A 14,641-nucleotide genomic window follows, 5' to 3' on the forward strand; every position below is an offset into this window, starting at 1 on the left:
AAGATTTCCCTTGTATTTATACAGCCCTGCTCTTGGCAGATCTGCTTGGTTGTGATTGGTGATGAGACTGTGATGAAAAAGCAGGTTAAAATCCGGCGGCATCCAGGTCTGTGATCACAAGGCAGGCAGTCCCCACTGCATATTGGGTCCCGCTGGGCTACACAGCAGTCATCACCTAGCAGCCCTAGGGGAAATGTTGATTTGTGTTGTGAATGCCCAGGCTAAAGAAATGGAATGATACAACCTCTAAGGCATCTTCTTTACCCTTCAGATTTAATTCTTAATGAAGGAGAATGGAAGAGCTGAGGACCACTCAACATTCATGCATAAGAAGATCTTGTCAACTACCTTCTTTAGACCTATCCTTAAACAACATAAAACTCATGAACGTTTTATTTTTTGTTCTTAATTGACCTCCCTCAACAGGTATCCCTTCTCCCCTTCTCACCTGGCTCTTGCTCACTGAGTTGTTACCTGAAGGTTGGACCTTTGATCATTCATCTTTCTTCAGGAGTAATGTTTTGAATGAATGACTCCGCCCCTTGAATTTAGATTGTGATCTGCTTATAGAATATGGTGTCTAACATATTGTTGTTGTTAATGATTGCTGTGTAGAAAGAGTTTTTCTATAATTATTTTACTATATTCATTGGGATCAAGAAAACTGAGTGGGGGAAATAATTTAGTATTTCTATCATTTACGTATGAATCATACTTTTATTTTCTGAGTAAATACTGCAAATAGTGATAGGCTCAATTGAATATTTGGTGATATTGCTTTTTTCTACTTGCTACTCTCCAAAAATAGGTGTGTGTTCCTTTTTGTTCACTTGTGAGTTATTTCAGTGCTTACCTGGGTGTTATTTCAAATACCTTCACTACATTTCTCACTGATGACCTATTGATGACCATAGAGTTTTGACCCAAAGGAGGCAAAGATGCTTCAGTTTAGACATTTGCTGGCTGTAGAATGCTCCAGCCAAAAGTGACCTCACACAGCTCCCAGATGACTCAGCAAAACAGATACAAATCAACAGAAGACTGAATGGATCTCTGTTGAAACCTGCAGGAATTCTAGATTCAACGAGCTATAAGTACAGTTCCCAATCACATGGAAAACTGAAAGGAATTTATTCTTCTGTGCTTTTCTGACTATTTCCTGTGTCCTTTCCTCTCAAATGTTGTCATAGTCTCATCAACAATTCAAAAATCTAAAATCAACATGAATTTTCTACATGATAAGAACTGAGGATGCAGCTGGAAATTGTAGTTCTAATCTCTACTCCATGTTGCAAGTGGAAATAGATCTTCATCATTTTACTAATTCATGGATTCCCTGGCTTTTGTGACCTCTGAACAAGAAAATCCCTTGGCTTTCCTGTGGAATCAGGAATGTAACAGGAAATCTGTTAGGTCAGGTTTTTAACTCTCTCTGTTATGCATGTGACTTCCCAGAGAAACAGAAGCAGACAGATTTCCTGTTTATAGAGCAGCACTCCAAGACCAGTCATTTCAAGAGGAAAGAAGGGAAAGTTACATGTGACAGCACATTATAGTGGCATCTGGTTGCTTTCTGTTGTCTGTAAAATTCCTGGGAAAGGATTTACCTTGACTAATCTGTGTAAACATCTAACCATCTGTTTATTTTCAAACTTGGCATGGAGAGAGCTTCTGTGTTCAGGAGACTGTGGTCAGAAGGGGTGAAGTTGTGCTCAACCATGCATTTATCTATTCAGCAAATATTTGCAAAAACCTCTTCTGGGAGTTAAACACTGTGGCCTGGAAATTATTTAAATCAGAATATTTTAAATGAAGAATTTCTTCAATTGCGCTCTCAATCTGGAATTGTAGATGTGAATACATTGCTATATTGCAGTGTAACACAGTGGAGAGAATTATTAAATTCTCCTCCTTTGAGACAGGATAGAGAAATCAGCATGGGACTGATAGTTCTTGAAAAATGATGAGGAATCTATTGGGTGGGAAATAGGGTGAGATGGGAAAGCAAAAAACTATAAAATGCTTATTTCTCTTTCTATAAAACCTTCAGAAGTTTGGGAAGCAGGCAGCTATTAAAATAGCTAAAACATTTGCAAACATATTAAGGTTATTTGAATATTAAATAGCCAATTATGTTGATACAATGATATAAAATTTAGAAATAATTAGAGTCTTAAAGATCATCCACATAAGGCGCTCTTTTATTTTTTTAATATTTATTTATTTATTTGGCTGCACTGAATCTTAGTTGTAGTATGTTGAATCTAGTTCCCTGACCAGGAATCAAACTCTGGCCCTCTGCCTTGGGAGCATGGAGTCTTACCCACTGGACCACAGGAAAGTAACAGATGCCCTTTTAAAGATGGAATAACTGGACCATGCAATGGTAAATGATTTACACAAGGTCACCCAGCTGTGGGGCTGTAGAATCAGGATCCTAGCCCATGATTTCAGACGCTGAAGCATCTTATCTATTCAGTTTCCCTTTATTAGTGGAATGTATGAAGAGTATAACATATTTGACTTTATTCACTTTTCTATAACAACTAGTCATTTAGGAACATGATAAATAGAAAAGGTCTTATATACAGTCATTATTTGGAGTATTCTTATACAGAAACAAGCAAAAACCCCAAAGAACCTGTATGATGAATATAGGAATTCATATTTATGTGTAAGGTAAAAAGAGACACCATAATATTTCATGTATGAGTAATGCTTTGCACTTTACAAAGCATTTTCACATGCACACTATTTTGTCCTCCCATATCAAAGGTGTGGGGTGCCATTATTGCTCCCATGGTACTCATTGGGGAATTGCAAATCAGACTTTTTGACAGAATGCCACACAGTTTCAAAGTAGCAAAGTCAGGGTTCAAATCCATATTTTTCCACTACAGTTGCAGGACCCTTGCTATTAAACTCCCATTGTGTCTCTAACACTTGAAACATTCAGTAAATACCTGTACCTTCCCGTATTAGTCAGGTATTTAGGTAACAGTCTCTGTGACCTAGCAATTTTCTGGAAGCTTTCATGGACACTAAGCAGCTTAGAATGGGATCTTATTTTGCACAATGTACAATCTGGTTGAGGAAGATGGTCCTTGAATAAAATGAGGCATAATATGAGATAGGTTTTAACAAAAAAAATCAAAATTTGTACCAGCTTCAAGTTTAGTTTAAGCTACAGGAGCTTCTCTTGTACCTCAGGTGGTGAAGAATCCACCTACAAAGTGGGAGACCTGGGTTCGATTCCTGGGCTGGGAAGTTCCCCGGGAGAAGGGAAAGGGTACCCACTCCAGTATTCTGGCCTGGAGAATTCCACGGATTGTATAATCCACGGGTTGGACAAAGAGTTGGACATGACTGAGAGACTTTCACTTTAAGTTTAGTAAGTATTCTTCAGATGCCAAGTTACATCAGGAAAATACAAGCCCGCTGATGATTTATTTTGTAAATCTTAAAGTTGGACTCTTATCTTCAACTTACTTTGCATTAGTTACTTGTGTAATGTAATTTATAAGCATTAATAATCTGAGAAAAATGTAATTATAGAAAAATAATGGTACTCTAAAGCTAGATTGTGAAAAAATTCATGTTCATCTTGAATTTTAGCAATAAAGTGGTATTATTTGATCTTCTTCATGGATATGAAACTTTAGACTTGTCACAGATTCAGTTTTCAAAACCCTTTAACTGCAAACATCCATTCTTTGGTGGTGTTGAGATATTCACCTTGCACTACTAGACCTATTAGAACTGTTGCACAGGTCAGTTACTATGGGCAGGATTTTATATTTCAATAATAGTGCCAGAATTTCAATCCAGTAACTGGGATCTGAGCACACTGCATTCCACTAATATATATATTTTTTAATAGTAAAATGTGAGAAATGCTATTTCAAAATGTAGTCCTATACTTGTTTTTTTTTGAGTAATTTGAACTTACTTTCTAAATTCTGCTGAAAGGTGATTTATATTCTGTGAAGGTTTAGCATTATTTTAATTTGTTTTCCCTGTTGATCTACATTTAGCTATTTTTAAACCTTCACTTTTCCATATGTCATGGATAACAGCCAATTATGTCTCACCCAGTAAAAATAACAAAGAGGTAAACACTGGCTTCCTGCTTACGAAGGACCTGATTACATCTGAGTTGATTTTATGGTAGTATTTTCACTACATGCTGCTATTTAGTGCCACATTGGGTACATTTGGTACTCCTGATTGTTTTGTGACATTTTACTCCATTTTAATTGACAAACACGTGAGAAACTACATTAAATGTCTAACTTTGGAAGACTTTTTGGCACAGTGGTTCTGAAGTTGGCCACACACTGGAATTTCCTGGAGTGTTTTCAGAAAAATACTGATGCCTGGGTCTCACCCATCACCCAGATCTTATGACTTAATGGGTCTGTGATGCTGTCTTGTTTTACAACTTCTAGATGTTTAAAAACTTCTAGATGATTCTAATGTGCAGCCATACTTATACATACTCATACATAGTGAGGTACCACCTGGTTTAGAAGAAATCATCCTAAAAACTGAGCAGCAATGTCTTTTTAAGAAATCACCAGGAATATCTCTAGTCAAGAATTAGAAATATTGTGGTCAACATGAAGCTAAGACTCCCAATAGTAAAATACACGTACTATGTTACTTCTAGGTAGTGATATGCTAGTAAGTGTTTAAAGCTGTCTCAAGAAGCAAAGCTCTCATTGATTGTGTTTTGCCTCTTTCCATGATGTAAATAAATATTCCCATCATGGCTGATTTCAAGCTACTAGTGGTTTAACAACCAGCTTGCCAAATTCTTGAAAATCTATCAGCTCTTGTGAAACAATTTGAGCCAGCTCCAGTACACCACTGCTGCTAAAAGAATGACTTCCAGGAAAATTGATACCAGATAAGTTATTTACCCTTTGAGGATTAAATGTATTTATATAGGTTTTGTTTAGCTCAGAGTAGATAATCATCAACTGACATTTTAAAAAGGTTGCTTAGGATAGCAATTATATAACAATGTTTGTTGGGTTTTCTTTGAATTTACCTCAGTAGGATTTTTGATTGTTTTTACTTTTGTGTAAATATTATTCTTAATAAACTTAGTCACTTGGTATAGTAATCAATGTCAACAACTCTGAGATCCTGTGAAAATCTCATCTATGTGAACCTCATGTGCATTACTAGGTAAATAATAATAACAAAGACCCTTCTTTAATGCTTTTCTTGTGCCATGCACTGTTGTAAGCACTTTATGTATTAACTTATTTCTTATTTACAACTCCTTGAGGTATATTCTATTATTAACCCCATTTTCACAGGTAAAGATACTGCAGATATGAGAGGTGAAGTAACTTGCCCAATGACACACAGCTAGAAAGTAGCAAATTGGAATTTGAACTAGGCAGTTTGACTGCTCTTAATCAGCTTACATAAAAAAATTAAGAATCAAAATAATTTTCTGAAACTATTTTTGAATCTAATTCTCCCCCCTCCTCTCTTCTGGTTGTTTGAAGACCTTTTTCAAATCTAGCAATATGTAGTACCTGCTGAAATAATTACTTCATCTTCCTCATTATCAGCATAATTCCACTTTTCCTGTCTTGAGAGCAAAATTTCCCATGATTTTTGTATAATAATACAGTTATATTTATTGAGGAATACATTTTATGGTGAGTCATATTACCACAGACCTCTAAAAATAACACCATAGTTTTTAAAGTCTCTTTTTTATGGGTTTATCTGGCTGGAGCCAGGGTATAAAAATTAAAAAAGAAAAAAAACCCCTCCGTTATGATGTCTCCCAGACATGTGTTGACTGAATGCCCAGAGGCAAAGAAGAATCAAGTGTAGCTTTAAAAATTATTTGGAAAGTTATTTGGAAATAACTTTAAAGTTGTATAAAATTTCAAGAATCAGATTACTTCAAAGAGAACACATAAAGCTCTTACTGAGATTCATCTATTGTTCAGTTTTACTCCATTTGCTTTACCTATGTCTTTCTCTCTGTATCTCTAGGTAATATATATCACACACATAATCACACCCAAAATATTTTTTTCTAAAATTTTTGAGAGTAAATCATATACATTATGGTTCACTATTACAAAATAGTTCACTGCATACAGGGAGATTCTCTTGCATAATCACAGTAAACTTCTATTAGTATCTAATTTACCCCTTATATTCCAATTTACCAACTGACCTAATACTGCCATTCGGAATATTTATTTTGCCTCTAGTACAGGATCCAGTCTGGGATAAATTACTGCATTTAGTTGTCAGGTATTTTTAGTTTAATGTAATCTGAAACATTTCAACAGAGCTTCTCTTTGTCTCATGGGACACTGACATTTTTGAAGAATTCCATCAACACCTCCTCCTCTTTTATAACAGAACATTCTTCATTTGGAATTTGTCTGCTGTTTCGTCATGGTTAGATCCAGATAAGGATTTCAGGCCAGAATACTGCATAAGCCACGTTGCTTCCGTCTCAGGATATCACATTTGAAGGCATATGATTTTCATTTACCCTTATTGATGAGGGTTATTTGGATGAAAAAAGACATGGTCCAGGTCTTCTACTGCATGGTTATTGTTTTTTCCCCTTGTAACTAATAAGCAATCTGTGTGGAGATATTTTAAGACCAAACGAATATCCTACTCCTAATCAAATCTTTGCTCTAGATTTTGCCACCAGGGAAGTCCTCTAGATTTTACATCCATTGACAATTGTTATCTGAGCCAGCTTTGACTGAAATGGTTGGAAAATGTGTTTTTCCAATCCCAGCATTTTTTCCACATTTACCAGTCAGTCTACGACATTCTACTCTAAGGATGACACTTTCTTCACCCTCTTTTTCTTTCTTTTTCAGTGTATTCATGGTTTCTTCTCTTTCTCCCTATGTTTTATTAATTTATAATTTTTCAACTTGTCCCCATTTTGGTCAGTTGAGAGTACCATCAAGCTGATGCTGATATTTTGGTGACATATCTGTATTGTTTTTTGGAAAACTTCCTTAATTTCTGGCATAAAGAGATATTTTACACTTATGTTGTACCTACTCTGCTCTCACATATTAATTAGCCATTTCTCTAAGGAACCATCATTCCTTCTAGTGGAGATATATTAGACACCAAGATCTGAGTGCTGGGTATACTTATTCCCATAGAGTTGTCTTTGCTTCTAAGTTCTTTAGGTAGAAAAATCTAAGAAAAATATGCATGTGCATACATACCCATACATATGAATTTACATTTATTCCAATCCATTTGTACCTGATTCTTGCTCGTCTCTCTTCTGTCATATTTGCTTGTTCCTTCTTCCAGAAGGGAAATTCTAGCTGCTAACAACATCAACACATCTTCTCATTTGCTCAATCATGTGATATATCTGAAATAGTTTTATTACTTGGGCAGAATGTTACCCTATTCTTACCTGCCAAAAATAAGTTGGACTCAGTAATTTCATGCCTAGTTAATATTCAAAAGAAAAGGAACTCATATTTCCACAAACAGCCTTATACAAGAATGTTTATAGCAGTTTTATTCATAGAAGCCAAAACCTGGAAATAGCTTATTGTCTTAAGAGACGAACGGATAACTAAGCTGTGATATATTTATACAATGGAATATTACTCCATGATATGAAGGAACAAATTATTGCTGCATGCAACAATATGAATGAATTTTTAAATCATTATGCTGACTCTAAAAAAGCAAATAGAAAAGAACATATAATGCATGATTCCATTTATATGAAGTTTGATTACAGGCAAAACTAATCTATGGTGATAGAAACTAAATCACTACTTGCTTCTGTTGGCGCTGGGACAGGACAGGACATTGACTGGGAAGAAGTATGAGAAAGTATTCTGGGATTAGGGAAATGTACTATATCTCAATCAGGATGTGAATTATATGAGTGCACACATTTGTCACAATGGTTTGAACTCTATCTTTAATATCTGTTCATTCCACTGTCTGTAAATTAGCCACCTTATCTACGACCACACCACCCTGAACATGCCTGATCTTGTCTGTAAATTAATGCTCAATTTAAAATTGGTTGGAGTAGTAGCTGCTATTTTTAGCTGAAGCTAGAACTCCTCATTTAAAACAGATCCTTCTTCTAGTTTGCCTCACTTCTGAGCCTCTAACCCCCATCACTCTCCTGGTCTTTGAATGCATTTGAACTTGCTACCCTGATCAATTTATTTACTTACTTTTACTATCATTGCAAATATTTGAAATATAACATAAGTTAGAAAGTCACAGATAATCAAATGACATTATCCATTCTTTAGGTCTGGCCAATATACATACTTTAATACAGTAAAGACATGCATACAAACTGAAAATGTTTAAATAATACTGAAATTTAGATTAGTCCTTAGTGTAAGACTTTGCTTATCTGATCTATTAAGAGCAAAAAACAAACTGCAGTGTAGGCAGGCCTTGCCAATGGAAACAGCTGATTTCCGATATCAGATGATCAAATCACTTCAGTAAGGAAACTTTTCTCAAACCTTCTCATAAATTCTGGTGCAGACCACATCCTTCATCTTACATTCCTTAATAAAAAAGAAAGAGATTAATTGAATAGCTAAACCTCAAACTAAGGTACAGCAAATTTGTATTAATAACAGATGTTATAAGAAATCTCCTAAGATTAAACTCAGAAATCAAATATCAATATGTCAGTTGATTACTGGGAATTCAGAATCATGGCTGTTGAAATAGGGGAAACAGTTTTAACATTGATCTAAGTTACAACAGAGTTATATTTTTTAAGTGGCAAGTTTTTATGCATTATTTGCACAGATTGAAAGCTATTAAAACAGTGGTTTTCAGGACAATCTGCACACTTGCATCATCTGGGGAATATTTAAAAATACCAATGGCTCCTCCTCCCTTAAGAAATTTGCTTTCAATTGATCTGTATTGGGGCTCCCATATTGGTATTTACTCTCTATGTAGATCTGCTGTGGAGCTAGGGATCAGACCCTCTGTACTAAAGGAAAAAACATTCAAAGTACCACATGAATCTATAGTCAATGTATGTGTTGATTAGTGAGAATAGCACCTCAGACAAAAAAAATTGTTAGAGATCATGTCATATAACCTTTGTCATCATTTTTATCTGCCAACTACAAAAGGTCTCCAATGAGCTCAGCTTATGTTGATGACAATGTTTTAGTCTAAGTTACTATGGATTCTTGAAAACAATATGCTTAGATATCTACAAATATACTGCAACTGATCGTTTTGCAATGTGCTTTGCTTGTAAGACTTAGATTTGCTTTTGCTTTTCTCTTTGTGAGTCTAACCTAACTTATCCATACACTAAAAAAAAAAAAAAAAAATCATTTTTAGATGCTTCTAAAATAGCAGATAGGTTTTGTCACTTTGTAAATTCTTGAATCTGAACCTGAAGTACCTGTAGATGACTCTATAGTTTGAATATCAAACATTAACTCTGCCTTTATTCTTAACCATTTTTTCTATTTGTAGTCCAAAGAAAGACAATTTTGAAAATAACATAACCATTTCCTCTATTTAAATAGCATTATTTCCATAGTTTAAAATTACTCACCACCACCATTTTCCCATCCACCAACTTTCTCTTTATTGTTGTCTCTTTGCCATCCCATTTCTGTACTTGATTCAGTGAGCCTCTTGCCAAGGTTACAGTGCTCTGCAAAGACACATTCACATAATTGAATTTCTAGGACTTTGATTAAAGAAGAAGTTCATTCAGTATTGAATTACTTTCATAACAGATGTTTCATGAGGCACATTTATTTTTCAACAGAATACAGTGGGCTACCCTTTTGAACACTAGTGGGAGTAATCTGTCTTAAAGCAGTAGATGGAACTAACTTTGAAGAGAAACAATAAAGTTTACCTTTGTTTTTCTATTGTCAGCTGTGGTTTCTTCAAATTCCTGGCCTAGCTTGAAGGAGATCTCTGTATTTTTAAAGGGACTTTCAGTTCTTATAGTTATAATATCCCCTTTCTTGCTGATGATCACTCTGGGTTTGGCCAAATTTCCCAGTTTTCTGGTGGCTAATCCCACACCTGAAAATCAAGATAATGTTAGAATTTTGTTAACCAAGAGAGCATCTACCTAAAGGGATTATATGGGTGATTATAATTCTATACTCAGCTGTGCTTCGTGTGTGAGGTGGCAGGTAATATCACTTACTACTAAGGACCTCCTCCCATGTTTCATCACCTGATGGAAACACATGTCCACCAACTTGGATATTTAAAATTTTGCTGTTACAAAAGTAATGTCTGAAGATTTTAAACACAAAAGTATTTAGCCTAAATAGTGCAAGTAATCTACTTTTACCTCATCCAATCCCATGCTCCATTAAGAAACAGTAATTATAGTTTTATATGGATCATTCCAGACATTTTAGTTTGTACAAATAAATATTGTAGATATATTTTTTTAATGACATTGTGACCTATATATGCTCTTCTATGATTTTTTTCCCTCAGTAATATATTATATATAAAGATAAGAATTCCTCCCACATCCTTGATGGAAACTCATTTCTGAAAGTTTTTGTAGCCCCTAAATGTATTTGTACCACTGCAAATGTTAAAGATAAATAAAAAAATTTAAAAAATATATTTTTCCATTTGATAGCAAAACAAAATTAGACTCAAGTATCATTACTGTATTACTCAAGATTACAGAAATACATAGAAAAATAGAAATGTGAAATGAGAGAAATACAAAAAGAAAAAAATAGTTATATATAAATATACATGTATTTATAGCTATATATACATAAAGAAGTGTGAAGAATTAGAGTCAATAAAGGATTATGAACTGTATTCTTTTTTTCTAATTTTGATTAATTGTTTTATTTGATGTGATTTTGGACTATGTTTTTCAAACTAAACTTCTGCAATAGAGCCTAAGAATCTACATTTTACCAAGCCTCAAGGTGTCTTTTTGCACTCTAAAATTTGACAATGATTCAGTTAGGGAGTCTTTTATTGAGATGTTCTTATATTTTGCTTCTACCTCAGCTGTACAGTGAAATCCATAGATCCAACCAAACTTAGAGTATGGATCTATTCCCATAAGTTCCCATAGTTTTCCAGGCAACACAACATGATTTTGCTTCTTTTATCTAAAAATAGAAGCCTTCTTATAAGCTTTCTGAATAGGTAAAATTACTGGTACTTTGATGAACATAGAAATCTGTGGTCATTGGCTTCTCTCTCTCCTTATTTACACAGCTCTGGAAATTTCCAAAGACTATTCATACCTCTTGTGCTCATATCTATGGAACATATCCTAGAAATAGTTGCAAATAAAGCTGATGATGGTCATGACTAGACTTTCTGTCTCTATCCACTGTATGATATTAGTGTAACCGAGCTTGAATTCACTGTCATAACACACTTCTTTTTTTCTCAATAACTTTCCTAGACTGAATATCCTGCTTTATGAAGCATTCACTTTTCACAGTTTATCTACATACTTATGTAATAACAGACAATCTAGAAGTAGAGAAAGAAAATTTATGGCTTATCTAAACAGCACTTTTAAATTGAGGTTTTCCATTAACTTTAGTATATTTAACTCTTTACTTCATGAGCACGTTAGTTGTTATAAAACTAACTTTCAGAAAAGCCAAAGAACGGGTTGACTAAGTTTCTAAGATTTCTTTCCTCTGGGTTTGAACCAAAATCCTATTGATATGAAGCTGCCTTTGAAATCAGTAGGCATTCTAATGCATTTAAGCAGCTCTTATTTGAGTTAAGTCTATTAAAATTGCCACAAACATAGTGAAAATTATCTGATTGACACAATGGATGATTAATCCCAGAAGAGGATTGTAAATTGTGCAAGCTCCCAGACTCCTGGGAAAGGAGTTAGAAGGAAATAGTCAATGCATCTTTCTCAAAAAGGATCTTCTCAGTTAGAACAACAAAGAACATTTCTTACCCAGAGCTTTCATGTACTCATCAAAGTTCTCACTGGAGACAAGTTTCCAGGTGCCTAAGAATTTGTTGCTCATTGTGATGGATGAGAATTCAACCCAGTGATAGGTGAGATGCAGGAGACTCAAATGAGATGCTGAAGCCTCAGAAGATTCTTTTCAAAGATGTCTGAAGCATGTGACTCTCACAGAGACCCAATAGGGAAAAGCAGTGTCAGGACTGGGCAATGAATGGCTCTTAAATCATCCACTGGGACAAAAGAAAACCTCACATAATGTCTCCTTCAGTCTCCAAAAATGTTTATAAAAATCAATGAGAGTACTATTTAAATCTCTAAAAATTTTGGTTGATCTTACATTTTTAAGAAGTGCTTCGGTCCTTAACACTTTGAAAAAGAGTCCATAAATTGAGCCCTATGCCGTATTAAATTATATGAGCATGAATGAATGAATATGTGTGTGTGTGTGCGTGTGTGTGTGTGTTTAGGCATCTCGCTCACTCTCAATCCTGAGTCTGCACAATTAAGAATTCTTATTGAAAGAGAAGAAAGAGAGGAAAAATGTCCATGAGTATTGTGATAGTTGCCTCAAATATGTTGTGGGAGAGAAATGCAGGAGAACAGTGTGAGGAAGTATTCATAGGTAAGGGAGGCTTGGAATAGTTGGCATATCCAAGGCAGGCAGAGTAGGCAGACAATACGGTCAGTTTATTATAGCAGAGCACAGAAATTGCTTTCATGGGTGAATAAAAAGTAGCACTAAAATGTGGTCTTTGACCAGAGCAAAGATTTTAATCTTAAAAAAACCTTTTAGGTCCTAATTAAGCAGGTTCTTGGTTAATACAACAAGTTTAAGTCCTTTAAAATAAGTCTACAGTTTACAAAGGATATTCTATAAAAACAATATATATTGAAAAAAATAATATATATTGAGAGCTCAATAGTCATTGTGCTAAGTGCTTCTTATGGATTATTTTATTTGATCCTTTCAACAACTTCAAGAGTAAGGCATTATTAATACATCCATTTTACCAATGAGAAAACTAGAACTTGGGGAGGTTAGGTAACTTGCGTCCAAACTTGAATAAGGAAAGGTATGATTTGAACCTGGTATCGTTTCTCAGTGCATAGATGTTAGACCATTATTGTACACTGCTTCTCCTATAATATATATACTGGAGGTCCTGGCCAAAGATCAAGCAACACTGACATCACCATGACTGGATAGAGACACTCATTCTGCTTCAACAGTAAGAGAAGTGTGACTTCTCAGCTGGTCCAGTGGTTTGGAATCCACTTGCCTATGCAGGGGACATGGGCTCAATCCCTGGGGTGGGAAGACCCTAAGTGCCACAGAGCAGCTGAGCCCAGAAGCCACAGCTACTGAATCCATGTGCTGCAACTAGTGCAAGCCGCATTCCTAGAGACTGTGCTCTAAAACATGAAAAGCCACCAATGAGAAGGCCGTGCACCACAATGAAGAGTAGCCCCTGCTTGTGGCAGCTCAAGAAAGCCCACACAGCAATGAAGATCCATCACAGACAAAAATATAATAAATCATTTAAAAAAACAAAAGAGGAGAAAATCAAAAGATGAAGTATCCAGGTTATATGATACTTCAGACTCCCAGTCTTAGACCAAGGGGAGCAAATATGAAAACACTTTGAACATTGGCTATTGGGAATATCAAGTTGATACCATACCCTTTCATAACAGATTTTTCACACTGACTTTAATCCTGGCCTTGAGACAATGGATATTGCCAGGTTACATGTTTAGTACACAGTTTGGCACTCTTCCCAATAATTAAAATAACCCATTATCAATTTGCCCACAACAGGTAGAATCACTGACCTCTAGGTTTCAGGTTACTGATACCATAGTTGTACCGTAACCATTGCAGTTATGTGTTTAGAGTCCAAGCTGGGTTAAAAAAATGCAAAATCATACACAGTGGGTCCAAGTATCATCTGAAATTACTTGTGCCTGGATAACTCAAGGTGGGAATGACATAGTAACTAGAACAATTTCTCTGTTAGCTGGCTAACCCAATCCTAGGTCTGAAGAATGTAACTGAAGGAAGTATATTGTGAAGAAACAGCTATGAAAGAAAGAGTTTTTGATTAGCAGAATGTGTCATTTTCTAAAACACTTAATACAAATGAATAATGCTAGGACTTGTGTCTTCAAAAATTTAGGTATTCTGCCTAAATCTATATGTAGAATCTAAAAAGATAATACAAATGAATGTATATAGAAAAATAGAAACAGACTCACAGATAGAGAAAACAAGTTAGTGGTTACAAGTGGAGAGGGGGCAAAGCAGAGGTGCATGTTAGGGGTGTGGATTAAGAGATACAAAGTACTTTGTATGAAACAGATAAGCAACAAGGATATATTATTTAGCATAGAGAAGTATAGCCATTATCTCTTAATAACTTTTTTGAGTATAATCTGCAAAGTGACTGAATCATTATGCTGCTCATCTGAAACTAACATAATGTTGTAAACCAACTATTCATCAATAAAAAAATAAATAACCAGGCCCATAGGGTTAATCCTGAACTCTCAGCTCAGTCATTCTTCTCTACCTTTGGAATGACAGTCTTTAAATTTCAATTCAATCATCTTTCCTGACATTTTCTAGTATACTTTCATTTAGCACTC

At 35.0% G+C, this 14,641-nt stretch overlaps 1 protein-coding gene across 1 annotated transcript; it reads right to left on the reverse strand.

Moving 5' to 3' along the window:
• Positions 1-7,535: 7,535 nt before the first annotated feature.
• Positions 7,536-12,144, reverse strand: LOC110135845 (myelin P2 protein). Its single transcript, XM_020891182.2, has 4 exons — positions 11,981-12,144; positions 9,914-10,086; positions 9,602-9,703; positions 7,536-8,579 (listed from the first exon to the last, which is right to left on the reverse strand). The coding sequence occupies exons 1-4, from the start codon at positions 12,051-12,053 to the stop codon at positions 8,529-8,531; spliced, it is 399 nt and encodes a 132-aa protein (XP_020746841.1). The 5' UTR covers positions 12,054-12,144; the 3' UTR covers positions 7,536-8,528.
• Positions 12,145-14,641: the final 2,497 nt, after the last annotated feature.

This window comes from Odocoileus virginianus, chromosome 15, assembly GCF_023699985.2.
Source record: "Odocoileus virginianus isolate 20LAN1187 ecotype Illinois chromosome 15, Ovbor_1.2, whole genome shotgun sequence".
NCBI lineage: Eukaryota > Metazoa > Chordata > Mammalia > Artiodactyla > Cervidae > Odocoileus > Odocoileus virginianus.

What these genes read in the sequence shown, in the direction of transcription:
- LOC110135845 (XM_020891182.2), bottom strand. Translation starts at nt 12,053, where the DNA reads ATGAGCAACAAATTCTTAGGCACCTGGAAACTTGTCTCCAGTGAGAAC. An exon ending in CTGACAATAGAAAAACAAAG is followed by an intron (nt 9,704 to 9,913) that starts GTAAACTTTATT and finishes GTGTCTTTGCAG; the next exon opens with AGCACTGTAACCTTGGCAAG. An exon ending in TGGATGGGAAAATGGTGGTG is followed by an intron (nt 8,580 to 9,601) that starts GTGAGTAATTTT and finishes TTTTTTATTAAG; the next exon opens with GAATGTAAGATGAAGGATGT.